Source organism: Salvelinus alpinus, chromosome 1 (assembly GCF_045679555.1).
Source record: "Salvelinus alpinus chromosome 1, SLU_Salpinus.1, whole genome shotgun sequence".
Lineage (NCBI taxonomy): Eukaryota > Metazoa > Chordata > Actinopteri > Salmoniformes > Salmonidae > Salvelinus > Salvelinus alpinus.
The window spans coordinates 27053888-27077330 of record NC_092086.1 but is presented as its reverse complement, the minus strand read 5'-3'; the positions used below and the strand labels follow the sequence as shown (position 1 = coordinate 27077330).

General features: G+C 46.3%; 1 protein-coding gene across 1 annotated transcript; it reads right to left on the bottom strand.

Moving 5' to 3' along the window:
* Positions 1-1954: 1954 nt before the first annotated feature.
* Positions 1955-23439, bottom strand: iqck (IQ motif containing K). Its single transcript, XM_071395021.1, is given in 10 exon segments — positions 1955-4677; positions 7980-8094; positions 19351-19435; positions 19650-19727; positions 19990-20042; positions 20410-20507; positions 20889-21008; positions 21011-21038; positions 21993-22120; positions 22217-23439. Coding segments are annotated over 10 exon segments (1068 nt in total). The 5' UTR covers positions 22269-23439; the 3' UTR covers positions 1955-4366.
* Between the last annotated feature and the right edge of the window lie 4 nt (positions 23440-23443).

Below are 23443 nucleotides of genomic sequence, written 5' to 3'. Positions count from 1 at the left end.
ACTACTCCTCAGCCAGTTACCTTCTCCCCAGACTACTCCTCAGCCAGAGTTCCCTTCTCCCCAGCCAGAGTTCCCTTCTCCCCAGACTACTCCTCAGCCAGTTACCTTCTCCCCAGACTACTCCCCAGCCAGAGTTCCCTTCTCCCCAGACTACTCCCCAGCCAGAGTTCCCTTCTCCCCAGACTACTCCCCAGCCAGAGTTCCCTTCTCCCCAGACTACTCCTCAGCCAGTTACCTTCTCCCCAGACTACTCCCCAGCCAGAGTTCCCTTCTCCCCAGACTACTCCCCAGCCAGAGTTCCCTTCTCCCCAGACTACTCATCAGCCAGTTCACCTTCTCCCCAGACTACTCCCCAGCCAGAGTTCAGTTCTCCCCAGACTACTACTCAGCCAGTTCACCTTCTCCCCAGACTACTCCTCAGCCAGTTACTTTCTCCCCAGACTACTCCTCAGCCAGGTACCTTCTCCCCAGACTACTCTTCAGCCAGGTACATTCTCCCCAGACTACTCCTCAGCCAGGTACCTTCTCCCCAGACTACTCCCCAGCCAGAGTTACCTTCTCCCCAGACTACTCCCCAGCCAGAGTTCCCTTCTCCCCAGACTACTCCTCAGCCAGGTACCTTCTCCCCAGACTACTCCTCAGCCAGTTCCCTTCTCCCCAGACTACTCCCCAGCCAGAGTTCCCTTCTCCCCAGACTACTCCTCAGCCAGTTCACCTTCTCCCCAGACTACTCCTCAGCCAGTTCACCTTCTCCCCAGACTACTCCTCAGCCAGTTACCTTCTCCCAAGACTACTCCTCAGCCAGTTCACCTTCTCCCCAGACTACTCCTCAGCCAGTTCACCTTCTCCCCAGACTACTCCTCAGCCAGTTCCCTTCTCCCCAGACTACTCCTCAGCCAGTTACTTTCTCCCCAGACTACTCCTCAGCCAGGTACCTTCTCCCCAGACTACTCCTCAGCCAGTTCACCTTCTCCCCAGACTACTCCTCAGCCAGTTCACCTTCTCCCCAGACTACTCCTCAGCCAGTTCACCTTCTCCCCAGACTACTCCTCAGCCAGTTACTTTCTCCCCAGACTACTCCTCAGCCAGGTACCTTCTCCCCAGACTACTCCTCAGCCAGGTACCTTCTCCCCAGACTACTCCTCAGCCAGGTACCTTCTCCCCAGACTACTCCTCAGCCAGTTACTTTCTCCCCAGACTACTCCTCAGCCAGGTACCTTCTCCCCAGACTACTCCTCAGCCAGTTACCTTCTCCCAAGACTACTCCTCAGCCAGTTACCTTCTCCCAAGACTACTCCTCAGCCAGAGTTACCTTCACCCCAGACTACTCCTCAACTAGATGTACCTTCTCCCCAGATTACTCCTCAGCCAGTCAGAGTTGACAAAAGCACATACAGATGTGAGGCCAAGCTAAAGCTTTCATGCCAGTGCATGCAGTAACATTGAAACTAGTAGAGCAGTCCTGCTAACTGCTGGGCTAATGCTACCTACCCACTGCAATGTGATCCAGTTTCACCATGCAACAGGACCCACTGCTTCCGGCCAGCCAGCCAAGCTCTACTGTGGAGTGCTTGTTGCTCAGGCCTATCAAATGTCCTCGAAATGAAATGAGCTGTTTTATCGCCTCACCCTAACCCAGTGGCAGCTGTGCCCCGGGCATCCAATTACCTACTGACTGAGATACATCTCTCTCCCTTCCCTGGCCTGGGCCTTCTGGGGGCTGCTGCGTCAGGATTGGCCCAGCAGCTGTCTATCACAGGGCCAACCCGCTGTTCTGCTCTGTGATTTGGTCCAATTGAAAACTGTGAGGCCTTCATGAGCAGGGTCTCTGCAGGTAAGTCCCTCAGACATATAACAGTGGATATAATGCCAATACACTGAATTGCACTCTCAAAACCAATGGAATGTCAATGGTCTCTAAGGTCCACGAGGGAGTAAAGTATAGCACACTCTATCTTGTCATTCTCAGTGTTTTATTGCTGTCCTGTTTATCAGCTTGCTCTCAGTCACAGAGATCACTCTTCTCAGATCTCACTTTCTCTTCCTCTTTCCATCAACAGGGTCATTCAGCTTCCTGACTTGCAGAACACAAGGCTAAGGTGGAAAAAGAATGTGCTATTCTGTTCATCTGTTCTTGTCCTTTTCTCTGCCATAAATTCCTGTTTTGAGTGAGAACATTTGTCTGTTTCATGAGCCAAAGCATTATTATCACCTTGTTCGTGGAAAAAAGAAGTGACAAATACAGGAAATATTTGTAACTTTCTATGCGCTATGGAGGTGATTAGAAGCAAAGCCATTGTGCTAGTGACTACCAGAGTGTCTAGTCATCTTTACAGTACGTATCGATGTGGTTTCTAATATTAGTGTGTAACCTATGCTCTTCATCAGTAGTGTGTCAGTAATAGTGTGTAAAAGTGTATTCTCTGAGGTGGTGATGTTGATATAACATTGATGATGTACATGTCATGCTCTGCCGTAGCACCCTGTAAGATGTATTACTTTTGACCAGTTGGCGTAGTCGGCAAGATCCCTAGCCACACAAACAATATGGAGGGACAGGTAGTTGGTCAAGTAGTGCACTATATAGGGCAGGCCCAATCCTGGAACACGAAACATTTCTGGTTTTAGTTTCTACCTGGTAGTTTGTTGCACACACCTGGTGTCCCAGGTCTGAATTAGTCCTGAAAATCAGAAGTACAGTGCCTTAAAAAGTATTCATCCCCCTTGGCATTTTTCCTATTTTGTTGCATTACAACCTGTAATTTGAATTGATTTTTATTTGTATTTCATGTAATGGACATACAGAAAATAGTCCAAATTGGTGAAGTGAAATTTAAACAAATTACTTGTTTCAAAAAATAAAAAATAAAAAACGGAAAAGTGGTGTGTGCATATGTATTCACCCCCTTCGCTATGAAGCTCCTAAATAAGATCTGGTGCAACCAATTACCTTCAGAAGTCACATAATTAGTTAAATAAAGTCCACCTGTGTGCAATCTAAGTGTCACATGATCTGTCACATGATCTCAGTATATGTTCTGTTCTGAAAGGCCCCAGAGTCTGCAACACCACTAAGCAAGGGGAACCACCAAGCAAGAGACACCATGAAGACCAAGGAGCTCTCCAAAACAGGCCAGGGACAAAGTTGTGGAAATGTACAGATCAGGGTTGGAGCACCATTACATCCATTATAAAAAAAATGAAAGAATATGGCACCACAGCAAACCTGCCAAGAGAGGGCCGCCCACCAAAACTCACGGACCAGGCAAGGAGGGCATTAATCAGAGAGGCAACAAAGAGACCAAAGATAACCCTGAAGGAGCTGCAAAGCTCCACAGCGGAGATTGAAGTATCTGTCCATAGGACTACTTTAAGCCTCCACAGAGCTGGGCTTTATGGAAGAGTGTCCAGAAAAAAGCCATTGCTTAAAGAAAAAAATAAGCAAACACGTTTGGTGTTCGCCAAAAGGCATGTGGGAGACTCTCCAAACATATGGAAGAAGGTACTCTGGTCAGGTGAGACTAAAATTGAGCTTTTTGGCCATCAAGGAAAACGCTATGTCTGGTGTAAACCCAACACCTCTCATCACACCGAGAACACCATCCCCACAGTGAAGCACGGTGGTGGCAGCATCATGCTGTGGGGATGTTTGTCATCGGCAGGGACTGGGAAACTGGTCAGAATTGAAGGAATGATGGATAGGGCTAAATAGAAAGTATTTCTTGAGGGTAACCTGTTTCAGTCTTCCAGAGATTTAAGACTGGGACAGAGGTTCACCTTCCACAGGACAATGACCCTAAGCATACTGCTAAAGCAACACTCAAGTGGTTAAAGGGGAAACATTTAAATGTCTTGGAATGGCCTGGTCAAAGCCCAGACCTCAATCTAATTGAGAATCTGTGGTATGACTTAAAGATTGCTGTACACCAGCGGAATCCATCCAACTTGAAGGAGCTGGAGCAGTTTTGCCTTGAAGAATGGGAAAAGAATCCCAGTGGCTAGATGTACCAAGCTTATAGAGACATATACCAAGAAACTTGCAGCTGTAATTGCTGCAAAAGGCGGATCTACAAAGTATTGACTTTGGGGCGGTGAATAGTTATGCACGCTCAAGTTTGTTTCAGAATAAAAAATATTTTGCATCTTCAAAGTGGTAGGCATGTTGTGTAAATCAAATGATACAAACCCCCCCAAAAAATATATTTTAATTCCAGGTTGTAAGGCAACAAAATAAGAAAAATGCCAAGGGGGGTGAATAGTTTCGCAAGCCACTGTATTTCAGCCCTCCAGGACAAGGATTTGGCAGCTCTGGTATAGGGAATAGGGTGCCATTTGGGACACAGATTGCCTCAGCCTCTATGGCCTTTCAGTGTTTCCCTAAGGATGGGGAAAAGGTATCCATAGCGGTGGCTAAAGCAGCGACGGCAGCAGCAGCAGCCTCGGGCAGGGTCAGTGAGTCAGTTAGTGTCCTTTCCTCCCTGGTCAGCTCCTCTACTCCCTGCAGGCTGGGGGGCAGCGACTCGGTGCTCTCAGGACTCATCTGGGAGGTGGGGGTGTGGACCATGGTGCTCTGGGGGGTGGGGGAGACCACCTGGATGGACACGTCTGAGTTGGAGTACCCACCGCCGGTCTGAGGGGTGGTGGAGTCCCCCCTGAGGTCATTGAGGGCCGAGGTCACTAGGAAAGAATAAAACAAAATAAACCAAACATACAGTTTATCCACACACACACACACACACACACACACACACACACACACACACACACACACACACACACACACACACACACACACACACACACACACACACACACACACACACACACACACACACAATTCAGAGGTTTGTAGACTAGCTCATGGTGACAGCTGCCAGTTCTATTGTTAGCCTCAGTAATAGACAATAGACGTGACATCATAGATGCAAAGCTTTCTTGAATAGAATTGAGTTCTTTATATTTGACCAGTTACAATACTCAAACAAAGAGAGAGAGAGAAAAACGAATGTGTGTTGTAGACGTCACAGACACAATGTTGGGTATGATGGTTTGCTATGTTTACGCTGGTTAATGACGGTGTTTGGGGTCAATTTCAATTCAATCAAGTAAACAGGACGCAAATTAAAATGTTACCCCAAAAAGTATTGAAAAATGTTTTATTTCGAATTGGAATATCAGTTTACATCCTGAATTTAAATGGAATTGACCCCAACCCTGTTGTTGAGTTACCGAGCTATGGGATAGCTAGCTTTGTTATGTTGTCGTGTTCACTGATCCGTCATCAGAGATACATTCCTCACATGATAAACGAGGTCAAGGACACGAGGAGATAGATTAATGTGGTGCTGAGCTCTGCACCTGTCAGCTGACGCTTGACCTCCAGGCCTGACCTGACCTGTGGCGGCCATGTCTGAGAACCCTGTCGAGACCAAGAGATGAGACCGCCTCAGTATGAATGCTTTTCCTGCTTGTTTCCAGTGCTTATGTTTCAGAATGTCTTTAAGTCCATTTCCAGTGATAATGTTTCAATCTAAGTCAATTCTAGGGCTTATGTTTCAGACGGTGAAGTTTCTAAAGTAATTTCCATAACCACCATAACCATTTTGTGTACGTGTGTGTGTGGAACGAACAGCTGACTGGTCGGGCATTTCCGTGGTAACATGGACTCTTTACAACGTGATGAAACTTTGTTGCTCCTTGCTGAAACAAGCAAGGTGTTGTAGCAAACGATTCCCCTCACTGCAGCAGCAGTCAGGAGCGGAGTAGAGGAGAAGATGTGCTATTCAAATGATTATAAGGTGACCACGGCCATTTGGCTGACCAATAACCCTCATCCAACATTCCATGACCGTCACAGCCCTAATGGCGAGGTCCTTAAATGTTTCATCCTGTGAGGTTTTTAGGCCATTTCCAGTGCTTGTGTTTCAGCCTGTGAAGTGTGTAATGGTGAATGGGTATGGTATGGTACTGGGTCAGATGAGATCAGCCTGGCATCAGCTGCTGTATCACAAAGTTAACATTTATTTTCTCATTTCATGTCTCCCTCTTCCTCTCTCCCTCCCATCTCAATTTCTCTCTTTTCCTCTGCCTCTCTTTCAGGTCTTTCTCTCTCTCTTCTCCATCTCTCTCACACTCCCCCTCTTCTCTCTCTGTCCTGTGGTTTGTGTCATCTGTCACTCTGCACTGTATGCTGCTCTGCTCTCGGTTCATTACGCCCAAAAACAACAAACAAACTGCAACTTCAGCAAAAACAGCCCAGCAAGGTCTCTCCATCTACCCCTTCCTCTATCTTTCTATATGCATCTCTCTGTCTCTCTCTCACACACAAGTACTGTACAGTGCTGTGGTACTGATGTTGAGAGAGGGCTCTCTATTGAGAACACAGTTGTCAGGTGCTTATGTTGAAGAAGTAGAGAGGTCTGCATTGACAACACAATAGTCAGGTATAGAGAGAAGTACCTCCCCATTGAGAATACTGTATTCAGGTGCTGCTGTTGAGAGGTAGAGAGTAGAGAGGTCTCCATTGACAACAGGTGCTGATGCTGAGAGATAGAGAGGTCCCTCTCCATCTCCATTGAGAACATAAGGTCAGGTGTGTTTCTGTGCTCCCACAGCCTCCCCAGGCCCCCTGCTGGAATGTCAGGTCAGCACTCTCTTCACACAGCAGGAGTGTCGTGTACCAGGAAGTGTAAGAATGTTCGCTGCTCCACAGCTATTTGGATGTGTGTGATGTGTGTGGTGTGTGTGTGTGTGGTGTGTGTGCCTTTGTTGTTCTGGAATGCGTGCCTCAATGTGGTGGTCATGTGGAAAAGACCGATGTGTCTGTGTGTGTGTGTGAGTGGAGTGTCTGTGTATCTAAAATAAAATGTAGACATGTGCAGGGCGGTTAAAACATCTGCCTGTTTGTATGTATGTATGTCTAAGCATATCTGTTTGTATGTATGTGACGGAGATATTCTGTGCATGTATGTGCATTGTAATCTGTGCTTCTGTATGTATTGAGCATGTGGTTATGTTCGTGTGTGTGCATATTTGTAAAGTGTGTGTGTGTTGTCAAGGACATAGCTGTGTCGTTCTCCCAGGAATGCCAGCCAGTCAACCATTAAGGGCTCAGGGTTTTCTCTCTGGAATAGGGCCTACATTCCCAGCTGCTCTACACTATATATATATACACACACCACACACACACACACACACACACACACACACACACACACACACACACACACACACACACACACACACACACACACACACACACACACACACACACACGCTGACATTTTCATCTCCCTCATTCTCTCTCTCCTTCTTTCCTGCCTCCATCTCTTTCTGAAGATGTGTGCAGTCCCCCTCCCCTCCCTCTGTGTCACAAAGACATCCTGAACCCTGCAGACATTTTCTCTTCTGTCTCCTTCACTTCCCATATTTCTTCCCCCTCCCTTTCCTGCTCTCATTCTCTCCCTCTCCTTCACCTCTCTCTCGCTCTCTCCTCAGCAGCAACTCCATTCAGATTAAACAACAGCTTACCTGATCGTTGCTCGTAGTTGTAGCCTACTCCTTCTCATTTAACTAACTTAATTCTGTCATTTTAATTCCATTTTGCATTGATTAGAGATCTCCCACGTTGCTTACTACACATGGAGCCACTGACTGTAGACGGTGCCACTTTGATTGGCCGACAATAACAAACACATGAAACCCGTGTAGGCTACTATGGTATGTACTTTATGTCATAAAAACTACATTCAAAAGATAGTTTTATTGAATTAAGTATTTCAAATGTCATGGCATATCCTTGTGTGTAGCAATGTCAGATAGACAATTACATTTAGACAAAGCCTTTTCATTGTTAAAATAGACGTAAAATTGTCCATTCGGACATTTGAACATCTGAATAACCGTGCACATCCCTACCTCATTTACTCAATTGTTTCCATTATTTTGTCAGTTACCTGTGTGTGTGTGTGTTCACTCACCCCGGCTCTCCTGGTGAGCCCAGAATTCTTGGACCGTTTTGGTGATGTCACGGTTATCCTCTCTAAGCTCCCTCTGCCACTGGCGCAGCTCCTGCACATCTGCACGGGCCCGCACCTACACACACACACACACACACACACACACACACACACACACACACACACACACACACACACACACACACACACACACACACACACACACACACACACACACACACACACACACACACACACACACACACACACACACACACACACACACACACAAACACACAGTTGTAATGTCTATTCTTGTGTTTGACCTTGATTGAATCCACATTGTCAATCAAACTAAAACAGGCAGTATCCTCTAGATGGTCCAGATCCTCTCTGGTAGAATCCTACGGTGTTTTAATCTGAAGCAGCTGGAGGAGAAACACACTGGGCTGGCACACCTGAATATAGATTCCTTCCTCCAGAATACCATACAGCAGTGTGTGTGTGTATTGTACGCTGCAGGCAATAGGATGGGTAGTTTAGCAGTACTAATATTCATGCGGATTCCTGTGTTGATAAAACAACGTGTTTGGCAGTAAACTGAAGGCAGTGGCAGTGCCAGGTCTTTCAGCTATTGTATGTTGATGATCATGTGGATAATAATGCAGATGATGATGTGGATGGTGGGCCTAAATCCAGAATACTGAGAGAGCATGTTTTTCCTGGAGCCTTTCAGAGGCCTTTCCCTGTGTTTCTGTGTGGCCTCAAAGCTTTCAATGAGGTTCCAAATAGCTGCTGCAGGGTAGCTGAATAGAACATGTCCCTGAATCCTCCTCTCTCCCAGCCCCCCTCTTTCCTACACTCTGACTAGATCTTTATGTCTCAGAGTCCCTCTTCACCCGTTTTCTCCTGCTCTCTATTCTCCTCTCACCCCTCCTACTGTCTGTCTGTCTGTCTGTCTGTCTGTCTGTCTGTCTGTCTGTCTGTCTGTCTGTCTGTCTGTCTGTCTGTCTGTCTGTCTTTTTCTTCATGTCTTCTTTCTATCCCACACACACTTCTGTTTGCCACTCTCTTACCTCCTCTCCTTGTTCCCATCTGTCCTTTCTTTTATACCATTCTCCTTCCTCTCCTCCTCTCTCTCCCATCTTTCCTCTCTCTTCTCCACCTCACTTCTTGCCTCTCCCTCCCGCATTTCACCCTTCCCCCTTGCTCCCATTTCTATCTCCCTCTCCCCAGTGTGTCCCTTTTACATCTCTCTCCCCTCCTCCCATCATCCCTCCTTTCACTCTCTCTACCCTCCCCTCTCTCTACTTCTTTGCCTCCTCTCACCCTCCCACTCCTTGCTCCCATTCCTTCATCTCACTCCTGTTCCTCAGCCTCCCCTCCCCCCGGTCTCTCCCCTCCTCCATCTCTCTCCCCAGTATAGCCTTAGTTAGTGGTTAGCCGTAGCTAGCTGCAGTCTAAATGGGAGTGTGTGGCTGTGAAAGTGGGCCTGTTACGTAAGGCCGTACCATGGCATTGGGGTGGAGGGGGGTAGGGGAGGGGGAGCCATGGTTTATTCAGTGGGTGTCAGAACGCAGCACAACCCCCTCTGCTGACGGGAGATACCATAGAGATGGAAATGAGGGGTGAGTGTCAGAAGGGGGGCAGTCTGTTGTTTGTGTCCGTACGTGTGCATGCGTGCGTGCGTGTTCGTGTGTGTGTGTCAGTATGGCACTTGAGGAAGAAAGGGGATGGGTGATGGGAGTGTAAATCAATGCAGATAGCTAGTTAACCAGGGTGAGGTTTGTTATGGCTGAAGTGCATCATGGATTCAGTTTAGCACTGCATCATGTCTGTCTGTACACGTGTCTGTTTCATTACATACGGATGAGTGTTTTTGTGTGTCAAAAAACCATTAGTGCGCCTTTCCTAATAATCTTTTGAGTATGTGTGTATTGTGTACTTTGGTGTGCACGTCAGGATGTATGTGTGTGTCTGTGTGTATTTTAGTTGAACACGTGAATGAGTTGTCCCTACCCTGGGTATGTGTGTCTGTGTGTATTTTAGTTGAACACGTGAATGAGTTGTCCCTACCCTGGGTATGTGTGAAGGATGGGCATTTCAAACGTGATTATATAAATGAGTGAAACAGCGTGCACACACACACACAGCATAAGCACCAAAAGCACAGTGAGACCCCATGCAACTTAATCCCCACTGGCATCCTCGCTCCAAGTCAAAGTCTTCCCAAGAAAACCTGTTCACACACACACGTGCGCACACACACACACACACACGTACACGCGCACACACACAAACACCCACATAAATACCTGACACAAAGATACACAGATGCACACACACACACACACACACACACACACACACACACACACACACACACACACACACACACACACACACACACACACACACACACACACACACACACACACACACACACACACACACACACACACACACACACGTATTCCAAGTGTCATTCTCTCTGTCAGGTGGTCTAGCTGAGACAGAGCTCTTGTCCAAGTCTGTGGGAGAAAAGGGAGGAGAAGAGAGGAGAAGAATAAAGCGGAGAGGAAAGGGGGTTAGAGTGAGATCAGAGACTTTACTTCATCCTGAACACTGAAGCATGCATGAGAGCACCAGCTGTTTCCGGACGACTGTGTGATCATGCTTTCCGTAGCCTACCTTCAAACAGGTCACCATTCACAAGGCCACGGGGCAGACAGATTACCAGGGCGTGTACTCACACCAACTGGCAAGTGTCTTCACTGACATGTTCAACCTCTCCCTGACCCAGGCTGTACTACCAACATGTTTCAGCAGACCACCATAGTCCCTGTGCCCAAGAATGCCAAGGTAACCTGCCTAAATGACTACCGCCCCGTAGCATACACGTCAGTAGTCATGAAGTGCTTTGAAAGGCTGGTCATAATGCCCACAAAGCTCATCACTAAGCTAAGAACCCTGGGACTAAACACCTCCCTCTGCAACTGGATCCTGGACTTCCTGACGGGCCGCCCCCATGTGTTAAGGGTAGGTAACAACACATCTGCCACACTGATCCTCAACACCGGGGCCCCTCAGGGTTGCGTGCTTAGTCCCCTCCTGTACTCCCTGTTGACCCACGAATATGTGGCCAAGCACGACTCCAACACCATCATTACGTTTTCTGACGACGACAGTGGTAGGCCTGATCACTGACAACGATGAGACAGCCTATAAGGAGGAGGTCAGAGAACTGGCAGTGTGGTGCCAGGACAACAACCTCTCCGTCAACGTGAGCAAGACAAAGGATCTGATCGTGGACTACAGGAAAAGGCGGGCCGGACAGGCCCCCATTAACATCAACGGGTTGAGAGTTTCAAGTTCCTTGGTGTCCACATCACCAACAAACTATCATGGTCCAAACACACCAAGACAGTTGTGAAGAGGGCACGACAACGCCTTTTCCCCCTCAGGAGACTGAAAAGATTTAGCATGGGTCCCCAGATTGTTATACAGCTGCACCATCGAGAGTGTCCTGACCGGTTGCATCACTGCCTGGTAGGACAACTGCTCGGCATCCAACCGTAAGTCACTACAGAGGGTAGTGCAAACGGCCCAATACATCACTGGGGCCAAGCTTCCTGCCAGCCAGGACCTATATAATAGGCAGTGTCAGAGGAAAGCCCAAAGAATTGTCAAAGACTCCAGTCACCCAAGTCATAGACTGTTTCCTCTGCTACCGCATGGCAAGTGGTACTAGAGTACCAAGTCTAGGTCCAAAAGGCTCCTGATCAGCTTCAACCCCTAAGCCATAAGACTGCTGAACAATTCATCAAATGGCCACCCGGACTAGTTACATATGTTTTTACACTGCTGCTATGCATAGTCAGTTATCTATGCATAGTCACTTTACCCCTCCCTACATGTACATATTACCTTGACTAATCTGTACCCCCCCACATTGACTCGGTACAGGTACCCCCTGTACATAGCCTCGTTATTGTTATGTCATCTTATTGTGTTACTTTTTATGACATTTTTTACTTTAGTTTATTTAGCAAATATTTTCTGAACCCTACTTCTTGAACTGCATTGTTGGTTAAGGGCTTGTAAGTAAGCATTTCACGGTAAGGTCTACCTACACCTGTTGTATTCGCTGCATGTGACAAATAAAATGTTATTTTATTTGATTCATCTACAGCAGAGCCGGGCCATGGAGGAATGTAGGGGTGGATGGAGAGGAGGAAGAACCACGCTCTGCCCCAGGGTACTGCACTTCCTGGGGGCCACACAGGGTTCATCTAAGTGCCTTGTGGTTCCTCACTGCATCACTGGCTGTGTCTCAAACAGCACCCTATTCCCTATGTAGTGTGTACTATAAGCCTATAGGGTGTACTGCAAGCAGACAACATCACTCCCTTTGGATTGCCATTTAAAGGGAGGGATGGGTAGACACAGATTAGAGAAGTGTCCATTGTGGTTATCAGGCTAACTCAGCCCTTGTGTTCTTATTGTCCGCCCCTCATAAAGGCTTGCCTACCATTAGCTTTTCACTAGCTCACTGGTCTAATGCAAGTCAACTAACATCCCTCCAATCACTCATCTGGAATCACAGACCTAGTTCTCTATGGGCAAAATCTCTCTCCAACAGCCTTGCCTCACATAGACATGTATTTGCTAGAACAGGTGTGGAGTCTTGACTTGAATGGGGATGTCTGTTCTACAGATTATATTTCTATGTTCCCACAGTTCTGTGAATGTATCACTGATAGTGGTGGCACCACTACCAGGCCATGCCAGGGCATGCAGGGATAATACTGGGGGTCACCCAAGCCTACACCCCACAGTCATACACAGGGCTCTATGCTGCCCCTTTTTACAAGGAGCATGTGTGCGCCAAGTAAAAAATGTTAAGAGCACATAAAAAAATATTTGATGTAACAAGCCGTTTTCTTTGTCATGAATCTGCGCTCAGTGTGTTCTCCATGGCACTCAGGTGCTGCCGTACATTATCATTACAACAATTATCATCTGGGTGATGTTTTTCTAGGCACACTGGTGCTCCTCAATTAAAATTCCAGGTCGCACAGCAAAATATTTAGGCGCATATGCGAGTAAAATGGTCGCACTGTAGAGCCCTGGCAAAGTAAGTATAGGGCACAGCAGTACCTAGCTACTCACAGTCTAAGTACACAGAGAGGTAGATGACTATGGGCTGGGGTAGGCTAGGCTATAGGCTAGACTGACTATGGACTGGGGTAGGCTAGGCTATAGGCTAGACAAAGCTAAACTACTAGGCTAGGCTATAGGCTAGACTGACTATGGACTGGGGTAGGCTAGGCTATAGGCTAGACAAAGCTAAACTACTAGGCTAGGCTATAGGCTAGACTGACTATGGACTGGGGTAGGCTAGGCTATAGGCTAGACTGACTATGGACTGGGGTAGGCTAGGCTATAGGCTAGACTGACTATGGACTCTGGTAGGCTAGGCTATAGGATAGAAAAAGCTAAGCTACTAGGCTAGGCTATAGGCTAGACTGACTATGGACTGGAATGGGGTAGGCTAGGACTAAGCTCTGCTGTGCTGGGCTATGAGATGTCCTGGGCTGGACTGGGCTAGGTACTGAGTCCATGCCTGTAAATCTCTGAGAGTGGGGTAGGCTAAACAGAGCAGCACCCTAGAGGCGTCTATCTATGACCATAAAAGCCCTCTCTTTCTCTACATGGCCACACTATTGAGCCCCATTGACTGTTTAATTGGAAAGCTATTTATTACTGGTCTCTTTTGGCCACAATACTGTTTAACTCACCATTGCAATGCCTTAAGTGGTCTGTGGTGGGTTTATGTACACATCTCTGTGGTGGGCTTATGTAGTATATCTCTGTGGTGGGTTTATGTAATATATCTCTGTGGTGGGTTTATGTACACATCTCTGTAGTGGGCTTATGTAGTACATCTCTGTGGTGGGTTTATGTAATATATCTCTGTGGTGGGTTTATGTACACATCTCTGTAGTGGGCTTATGTAGTACATCTCTGTGGTGGGTTTATGTAGTACATCTCTGTGGTGGGTTTATGTAATATATCTCTGTGGTGGGTTATGTAGTACATCTCTGTGGTGGGTTTATGTAATATATCTCTGTGGTGGGTTTATGTAATATATCTCTGTGGTGGGTTTATGTAGGATATCTCTGTGGTGGGTTTATGTAGTACATCTCTGATGTGGGCTTACGTAGTATATTTCTGTGGTGGACTTATGTAGTATATCTCTGTGGTGGGTTTATGTAGTATATCTCTGTCAGTGGAGGCTGCTGAAGGGAGGAGATGGCTTCCATATGGTTGATACCATTCCATTGACTCCATTCCAGACATTATTATGAGCCGTCCTCCCCTCAGCAGCCTCCACTGATCTCTGTTGTGGGCTTATGTAGTGCATCTGCTGGCTAAGGCTTCCAGATGGTTAGAGCAAGGTCATATTCATTAGGTCAAACCATAGCAAAACGTTTTGAAACGGAAGTTGAAAAACAAGCGTTTCTTATTGGGTGAGTGCAGGTAGTCCATCCCTGTTTCAGTCCCTTTTCTTCTGTTTGGTGCCTGATGAACATCCCCATTAGCTGTTGCGAAAGCAGCAACTATTCTTCCTGGGGTCCACACTAAACATGAAACATTAGATAATACAGCTCAAGGACAGAACTACATCAAACATGTTTTAAAGGCACACATAGCCTACATGTCAATAACATACACACAAACTATCTAGGTCAAATAGGGGAGAGGCGTTGTGTCGTTAGGTATTGCTTTATCTGTTTTTTGAAACCAGGTTTGCTGTTCATCTGAGCAATATGAGATGGAACGGATTTCCATGCAATAATGGCTCTATATAATACCGTACACTTTCTTGAATTTATTCTGGATTTGGGGACTGTGAAAAGAGGAGTTTACACTTTGATGTGTACCTCCAGTACTGTACTGCACTGTGCCTAGCAGGAGTTAAAGGATGGAGGATTATGGGTAGCTGGGCTATGGCTACGGTGTGTTAGCTAAGTATATTACATAACATGTTGTGTCGTAGCATCTCTCTTTCTAGTGTTCAGCCTAGCATCTCCCTGTGCTGCTCAGAGAGACAAGAACATTGTCTGACTGGGTGCTCTTTGATATACTGGCTGCTGTGTGATATACTGGCTGCTGTGTGATATACTGGCTGCTGTGTGATATACTGGCTGCTGTGTGATATACTGGCTGCTATGTGGCATCATCAACGTGTGTTTCTGATGCCGAACGTTCATCCTTGGTAACAACTACACATATTGTGAATGAAAGAGGTGAGGGAGGGAGGGGTACACACAAATGCACGTACACACGCACCCGCACACCCCTTCTCTGCAGTCAATGCTGCGTCAGGCAGGTTACATAACTCAGCCAAGTGAGTGAGAGAGAGAGAAAGAGAGAGATAGTAAGAGAGAGGGATGAGGCAGAGAAAGAGAGATATAGTCAGAGGAAGGGGGGAGGAACAGGAGAGTATGGTGTAAGGGGGACTGAATGAGAGAGGAAGAGAGAGATAGTCAGAGGAAGGGGGAGGAACAGGAGAGTATGGTGTAAGGGGGACTGAATGAGAGAGGAAGAGAGAGATAGTCAGAGGAAGGGGGGAACAGGAGAGTATGGTGTAAGGGGGACTGAATGAGAGAGGAAGAGAGAGATAGTCAGAGGAAGGGGGAGGAACAGGAGAGTATGGTGTAAGGGGGACTGAATGAGAGAGGAAGAGAGAGATAGTCAGAGGAGGGGGGAGGAACAGGAGAGTATGGTGTAAGGGGGACTGAATGAGAGAGGAAGAGAGAGATAGTCAGAGGAAGGGGGGGGGGACAGGAGAGTATGGTGTAAGGGGGACTGAATGAGAGAGGAAGAGAGAGATAGTCAGAGGAAGGGGGAGGAACAGGAGAGTATGGTGTAAGGGGGACTGAATGAGAGAGGAAGAGAGAGATAGTCAGAGGAAGGGGGGAACAGGAGAGTATGGTGTAAGGGGGACTGAATGAGAGAGGAAGAGAGAGATAGTCAGAGGAAGGGGGAGGAACAGGAGAGTATGGTGTAAGGGGGACTGAATGAGAGAGGAAGAGAGAGATAGTCAGAGGAAGGGGGAGGAACAGGAGAGTATGGTGTAAGGGGGACTGAATGAGAGAGGAAGAGAGAGATAGTCAGAGGAAGGGGGAGGAACAGGAGAGTATGGTGTAAGGGGGACTGAATGAGAGAGGAAGAGAGAGATAGTCAGAGGAAGGGGGAGGAACAGGAGAGTATGGTGTAAGGGGGATTGAATGAGAGAGGAAGGAAGGATTAGGATGAGTATGATGGATAAAGGGCTAGAGGTGAGAACGAGAGGAAAATAGTATTGACGTCTACTGAAAAGCTTCACAAACACTGTTTCCACCCCGCTGAGCCACACACACACACACACACACACACACACACACACACACACACACACACACACACACACACACACACACACACACACACACACACACACACACACACACACACACACACACACACACACACACACACACACACACACACACACACTCCTCTGAAGCATGATGGCACTGTGCAGAGCATCAGCACAGCCTCCAGACAAATCCCTATTTTATATATTTCATTGAAAGAACAGTGGGAAAGTGTAGAGGGGGGTATCATAAAGTAGAATGTCTCAGACACTGAAGTGGCAGAGTGGGCTCAGTCCCCCTGCCACCAGGGGTATACAGTGCATTCAGAAAGTATTCAAACCCCTTGACTTTTTCCACATTTTGTTACGTGACAGGTTTCCCCCTCATCAATCTACACTTAATACCCCTTAATGACAAAGCAAAAACAAGTTTTTAGAATTTTTTGTTAATTTATTACAAATAAAAAACTAAAATTTCAAATACTCAATACTTTGTTGAAGCACCTTACAGGCAGTGATTACAGCCTTGAGTTATCTTGGTTATGACGCTACAAGCTAGGCATACCTGTACTTGGGGAGTTTCTCCCATTCTTCTGTGCAGATCCTCTCAAGCTCTGTCAGCTTTGTCAAAACATCTCAAGCTCACACAGATTTTTCAGGTCTCTCCAGAGAAGTTCGATCGGCTGGGCCACTCAAGGACATTCAGAGACTTGTCCCGAAGCCACTCCTGCGTCGTCTTGGCAGTGTGCTTAGGGTTGTTGTCCTGTTGGAAGGTGAACCTTCGCCCCAGTCTGAGGTCCTGAGCGCTCTGGAGCAGGTTTTCATCAAGAATCTCTCTGTACTTTGCTCTGTTCATCTTTCCCTCAATCCTGACTAGTCTCCCAGTCCCTGCAGCCGAAAAACATCCCCACAGCATGATGCTGCCACCACCATGCTTCACCATAGGGATGGTGCCAGGTTTCCTCCAGACGTGACGCTTGGCATTAAGGCCAAAGAGTTCAATCTTGGTTTCATCAGACCAGAGAATCTTGTTTCTCATCGTCTGAGAGTCTTTAGGTGCCTTTTGACAAACTCCAAGCTGGCTGTCATGTGCCTTTCACTGAGGAGTGGCTTCCATCTGGCCACTCTACCATAAAGGCCTGATTGGTGGAGGGCTGCAGAGATTGTTGTCCTTCTGGAAGGTTCTCCCATCTCCACAGAGGAACTCTAGAGCTCTGTCAGTGACCATCAAATTCTTGGTCACCTCCCTGACCAAGGCCCTTCTCCCCCGATTGCTCAGTTTGGCTGGACGGCCAGCTCTAGGAAGAGTCTTGGGGGTTTCAAACTTCTTCCATTTAAGAATGATGGAGGCCACTGTTCTTGGGGACCTTCAATGCTGCCTTGACACAATCATGTCTCGAAGCTCTATGGACAATTCCTTCGACCTCATGGCTTGGTTTTTGCTCTGACATGCACTGTCAACTGTGGGACCTTATATAGACAGGTGTGTGCCTTTCCAAATCATGTCCAATCAATTTAATTTACTACAAGTGAACTCCAATCAAGTTGTAGAAACATCTCAAGGATGATCAATGGAAAATTTCGAGTCTCATAGCAAAGAGTCTGAATACTTATGTAACTAAGGTATTTATGTTTACTAAAAACCTGTTTTCGCTTTGTCATTATGGGGTATTGTGTGTAGATTTTCGAAAAAGGCTGTTACGTAACAAAATGTGGAAAAAGTCAAGGGGTCTGAATACTTTCCGAAGGCACTGTATGTGAGTTGGGAGGGCTAACCACTACGCCCTAGTTAAGATCTAGTCCCAGATCCCCATTATCCACAGACACAAACATAGCTGTACATCAAACAGCAAGCGCCTCAGACCCAGTTCTGGGCTGGCCCAAGTTCCTAAAACAGCACTAACAGTGTTCCTCTCCTTCACTCCCTCTCTAATCATCCCTCAAAAAGCCTTTTAGCAGAGCCTTCCAAGCCATCTCTCTCCACTCCATCCCTAAACTTCTATTGGGGAGAGTCTGCTGTGCTATCCCTCGCCCTATTGAACCTCACCTCAGTCAGAGCAGGATAAACACAGGGAGTCAATGAGAGGACAGGCTCACTACCGCCACCTCCTGTTGAGGAGAGGAATTACAACCAATTACAGTGCGAGATAACACAAGTGATCCAATACTGCCTACCTCTGGCCACACTGGCAGAACAGGACACAGGGACACGCGGACACACTCTGCATGCTCTGCTCTGCCCACCCCAGTGCTTCTTCAAGCCCACTCGAGCAGAGCCTGTTTGGACATGACAGATCTAAACCACAGCTGGCATCGTCGATCCTTAATCATTTACACAGACAATGAGATTTTTGACTGGATTTTTCTACGCCATCACAGAGATGGGATGAGAAGAAAAAGATCTGTTTTGGTGTTTGTGTGTAAAAAAGGGGTAATTTGTGGTTACATCGTAAACAGACAACAACAGTGTCTAGTAGATAGACGAGACAGAGACTTGTCTGATTAGAAGTGTGTCTATGTGTGTGTGTGTGTGTGTGAGTTTACATTTTTTGTAAATTATGAGACGCTCTTAACCAGAGTGACTTACAGCAATTAGTGTCTATATTTATCCAGAACAGAGCACTCAAGGACACCCACACAGGAAGGAATTAGGCAGTGCATCACTGATGACATAATCACGCTGTAGCCAGAAAAGAATGGGATTACACAATATATTTGTTTCATATGGGGTCACTGGCCAGCTCCTGAAAATGCACATGCCTGAACACAATAATACACACACATGCATGCACGTAAAAGAACACACATAAGCATGCACGCTTACACACTAACAAACACACAGCAAAATAGGGGACAGTGGAGCATTTAACCCTTTACACACCGTGCATTGACACCTTTTAAAATGGTACAAGACTATTTCTCATCTAAAATAACAGTGACCTTTACGTTACTGTCAACAACACTCACGGTATAGCCCCGCCAGAAGGACTGGATGAGAACAGCAGCCTGCTGGTCTGACAGCAGTAGGGAGAGAGGGATGGGAGGCCTGGGACTGGGAGAGGGAGGGAGAAGAGAGGAGGAGATGGAGAGAGGAGGGGGCAGCGTGTGAGTCACCTCTGTTCATAAGGGCAGCATCAGCCTAAGGTGAAAGTTTGTGTCACTGTGTGTGTGTGTACATGCATACATATTCTGTGTGATTTCTGAGATGACTTTCTTGCTCTGTGTTATGTTTGCGTATACACTTTATTAAGTCTTCTGCAACTCACTGTATTCTGAGCCAGTCCTTGACAAATGGGATCTCATGGAAGTCCACAGGGGCCTGTCCCTGCCGGCGGGGGTTCCGACTGCAGTGAGAGAGAAGAAAAGGCTTTGGAACAGACCGTAGCAGACAGAATATTAAGCTTAGTTTCACACAAAGACAAACTACAGTCATAGTTGCGTAACACCAATCCATTTTTAGAGACAGACCTTTTTTTTAATGGTAAAAGCAATGGCTTAGCACTCAGAAGATAAAGAGGTGGCAGAAAGTTCAGAGACATTGTCAAAGATTTGTACTAAATCAACTGAGAATGGAAGAGAGCAAAGGGGGCATGCAGGCAGTCTTACTTGTACAGCCACTCAGTTAGGAAGTCACAAGCGTTGAATGCTGTTCTTTTCCTCTTAAACAGTAAAAGGATCACAGTGTTACTGTTGTGTAATAATCTGCAGAGCTCTACAGAAGTATAATCATCATTATCATAGTATCATCAGTGCTTGAAGTCGGATTAAATAAGTCCTAGTACTAGTTTTGGGTGTCGGGATTCATCACATGTTAGAGACAATATTTCAGAAGAGGTTATCATACATCATGTCACTCTATAATTCAAAGTTGTTTATGTAGTACAGTCAGGGGAAGCAAACTATTAAAATACTGTAGTGTATTGTAGTTTGGTGGTCTGTAGTGTTCTGCAGGGCCACATTGATATCTAGTAAATTGCCATTATATCATGTTAGTGTTATTGTGTGATATAGGCCTAGTGCCAGTACCTCCAGGCAGTGTTGTCTCTGGGCCTCTCTCAGCATGGCCTCCAGTCCAGGCAGTAGCACTGGGAACACGGACCCCTCCAGGAACTGGGTGATTGGGCCTGGGGCAGACATGGGAATGGATTAACAAGTGGGGTAAGAGTGGCCTTTCTGCCATGCAAGGGAACATTTCACTCCAATGTAGCCTAAAACACTGTTATGGTACTATTATTGGGGAGTAAAATCGAGACAGACTTGAAACATTGTTATCCTCTACTGTGCTTAGAGAGCTAATTAAACAGGAAAGTATTGTTCCTGATAAAAGCATAGATTATGTGTAGCGATTGAGGGGGGAAAGCAGTATCGGGTCTTGCACCAGAAACACTGAGGCTACAGGACACTAACCTACTTCCTGTGCCATAAACTTCAACACCTCTTGGCAGAGGCAATAATATGTTTTGCACATACAAAGAAGCTAGAGTTTTAAGTAGTTTGAAACTCACGTTGATGGAGCTGGGCAGTGGATGCAGGGTGTGTGGTCAGAGGCTGTCTGTGACAGGAGGATGGAGGTTTGTCCAAGGCAGAGTATCCAGCAAGGGCAGGGTGGCTCAGAAGAGGGTCAACTGCTTCACAGGGTCATCATCCACAGCAACCTAGAAAGCCACACAGCACCATGTAGACAAACATATCGTTTTCTTTTTACAAATGAATTGTATTTACTGAAGTGCATTTTTATTTTATTTTCCCCCCCACCTTTATTTAACCAGGTAGGCTAGTTGAGAACAAGTTCTCATTTGCAACTGCGACCTGGCCAAGATAAAGCATAGCAATTCGACACATACAACACAGTTACACATGGAATAAACAAAACATACAGTCAATAATACAGTAGAAAAATAAGTCTATATACAATGTGAGCAAATGAGGTGAGATAAGGGAGGTAAAGGCAAAAAAAAGGCCATGGTGGCGAAGTAAATACAATATAGCAAGTAAAACACTGGAATGGTAGATTTGCAGTGGAAGAATGTGCAAAGTAGAAATAGAAATAATGGGGTGCAAAGGAGCAAAAATAAATAAATAAATACAGTAGGGGAAGAGGTAGTTGTTTGGGCTAAATTATAGATGGGCTATGTACAGGTGCAGTAATATGTGAGCTGCTCTGACAGCTGGTACTTAAAGGTAGTGAGGGAGATAAATGTTTCGAGCTTCAGAGATTTTTGCAGTTCGTTCCAGTCATTGGCAGCAGAGAACTGGAAGGAAAGACGACCAAAGAGGAATTGACTTTGGGGATGACCAGTGAGATATACCTGCTGGAGCGCTTGCTACGAGTGAGCTGAAATAAAGCGGGGCTTTACCTAGCAGAGACTTGTAGATAACCTGTAGCCAGTGGGTCTGGCGACGAGTATGAAGCGAGGGCCAACCAACGAGAGCGTACAGGTCGCAATGGCGGGTAGTGCATGGGTCTTTGGTGGCAAAACGGATGCCACTGTGATAGACTGCATCCAGTTTGTTGAGTAGAGTGTTGGAGGCTATTTTATAGATGACATCACCGAAGTCGAGGATCGGTAGGATGGTCAGTTTTACGAGGGTATGTTTGGCTGCCTTACCTTAGCTGCCATGAGACCATAGAAGACAGGAGAGTGCTTGCTGGCGCTGTACTGGGAGACATGAGTGCTCACTGAACCACTGTCTGTCCAAGCAGCGCTGGGTGGACTGGGCTGCTCCGACTCATATTCTGGTTGCACACAACAATGAAAACGAAATATTTGTGCCTATTTTAGTCGACAACATGCATACCGGTATTTACAATTAACTCTGAAGCATACCTTACCTTCACAGACTTGTTGCCACAATGATTTCTTAGCACCAATAATCTTTGCCATTCTGAGGCAGTTGCTAAGAACGCATTGCTGGTTGTCAAGGACAACGTATGTTCGTACTTCCGTTTTTGAGCAATATGTATAATTGCTCAAGTCTTTAAAAGAAACCAATAGCAAACAAGCAGGGGCTGTTCCTAAAAAAATATATCCCACGTCAGCCACCGGAGGGCAGCAGCTACAGCTGACTCAGACAGACGGAACCAAAGAGGGAGTTTTATTACGTTGGCTCGGGTTGAATATTCATCGTGCAAAAGCGGGGAGGGAGGCGCGCCATCTCAAATCAAAACAGTAATCTGAGCCGCTCAGTCATGTTGTCAACCAGGCAGCACCGTGCATCGTCCAGAAACATACATTTTCCATAAAATACATGTTTGAATTTTCTAACTCGTTTTCATTGGGAAAGCAGATAAAGCATTTTATCAAAAGCAATCAATTTGCTTGTGAAAACAAATTCCCACTCATCAGTCTACGTGCTTAGTTACATTACTTTTGTTTTGAGCCGACTTTGCCGCCGGCCATAACAGGGCACCTGACTCATGCCTGGGAGGCAGCCCGATTCCAAATCGAATTGCAACCCTAAACAGATCGAATCGTGGCATGCCCGAGGCATTAATAAAGCTCCCTCATTCTTATGTATGATCTACTACTCTGTATTTTGACCAATGAAGCTTATAATAACTTGGTTATATCAAAGGCAGTTTGAATTACGATTCATGTGGTGAGTGTATAAGCGTATAATACACACAAAAATTGTGATCAGAAGAAAAGCCCTCAAACTCAACTCTGGACCTCAAAGCCAGTTCCTCTGCATTTTTTTTCATCAGGGACTGATTTAGACCTGGGTCACCAGGTGTGTGCAATTAATGATAAGGTAGAACAGAAAACAGCAGGCTCTGGACCTCGTAGGGTGAGTGTACCCCTGTCCTATAGTGATCTCTTATTCTAAGAGCATTCACCATCTAATGCAGGGGTGTCAAACTCATTCCATGGAGGGCCTACTGTTTGCAGGTTTTTGTTTATTCCTTTCAATTAAGCCCTAGACAACGAAGTGAGGGGAGTTCATTAGTAATTAGGAAGCTTAACTCATCAATCAAGTATAAGGGAGGAGCGGAAAAACTGCAGACAGTCAGCCCTCCATGGGATGAGTTTGACACCTGTAATCTAAATGGTACATTTGC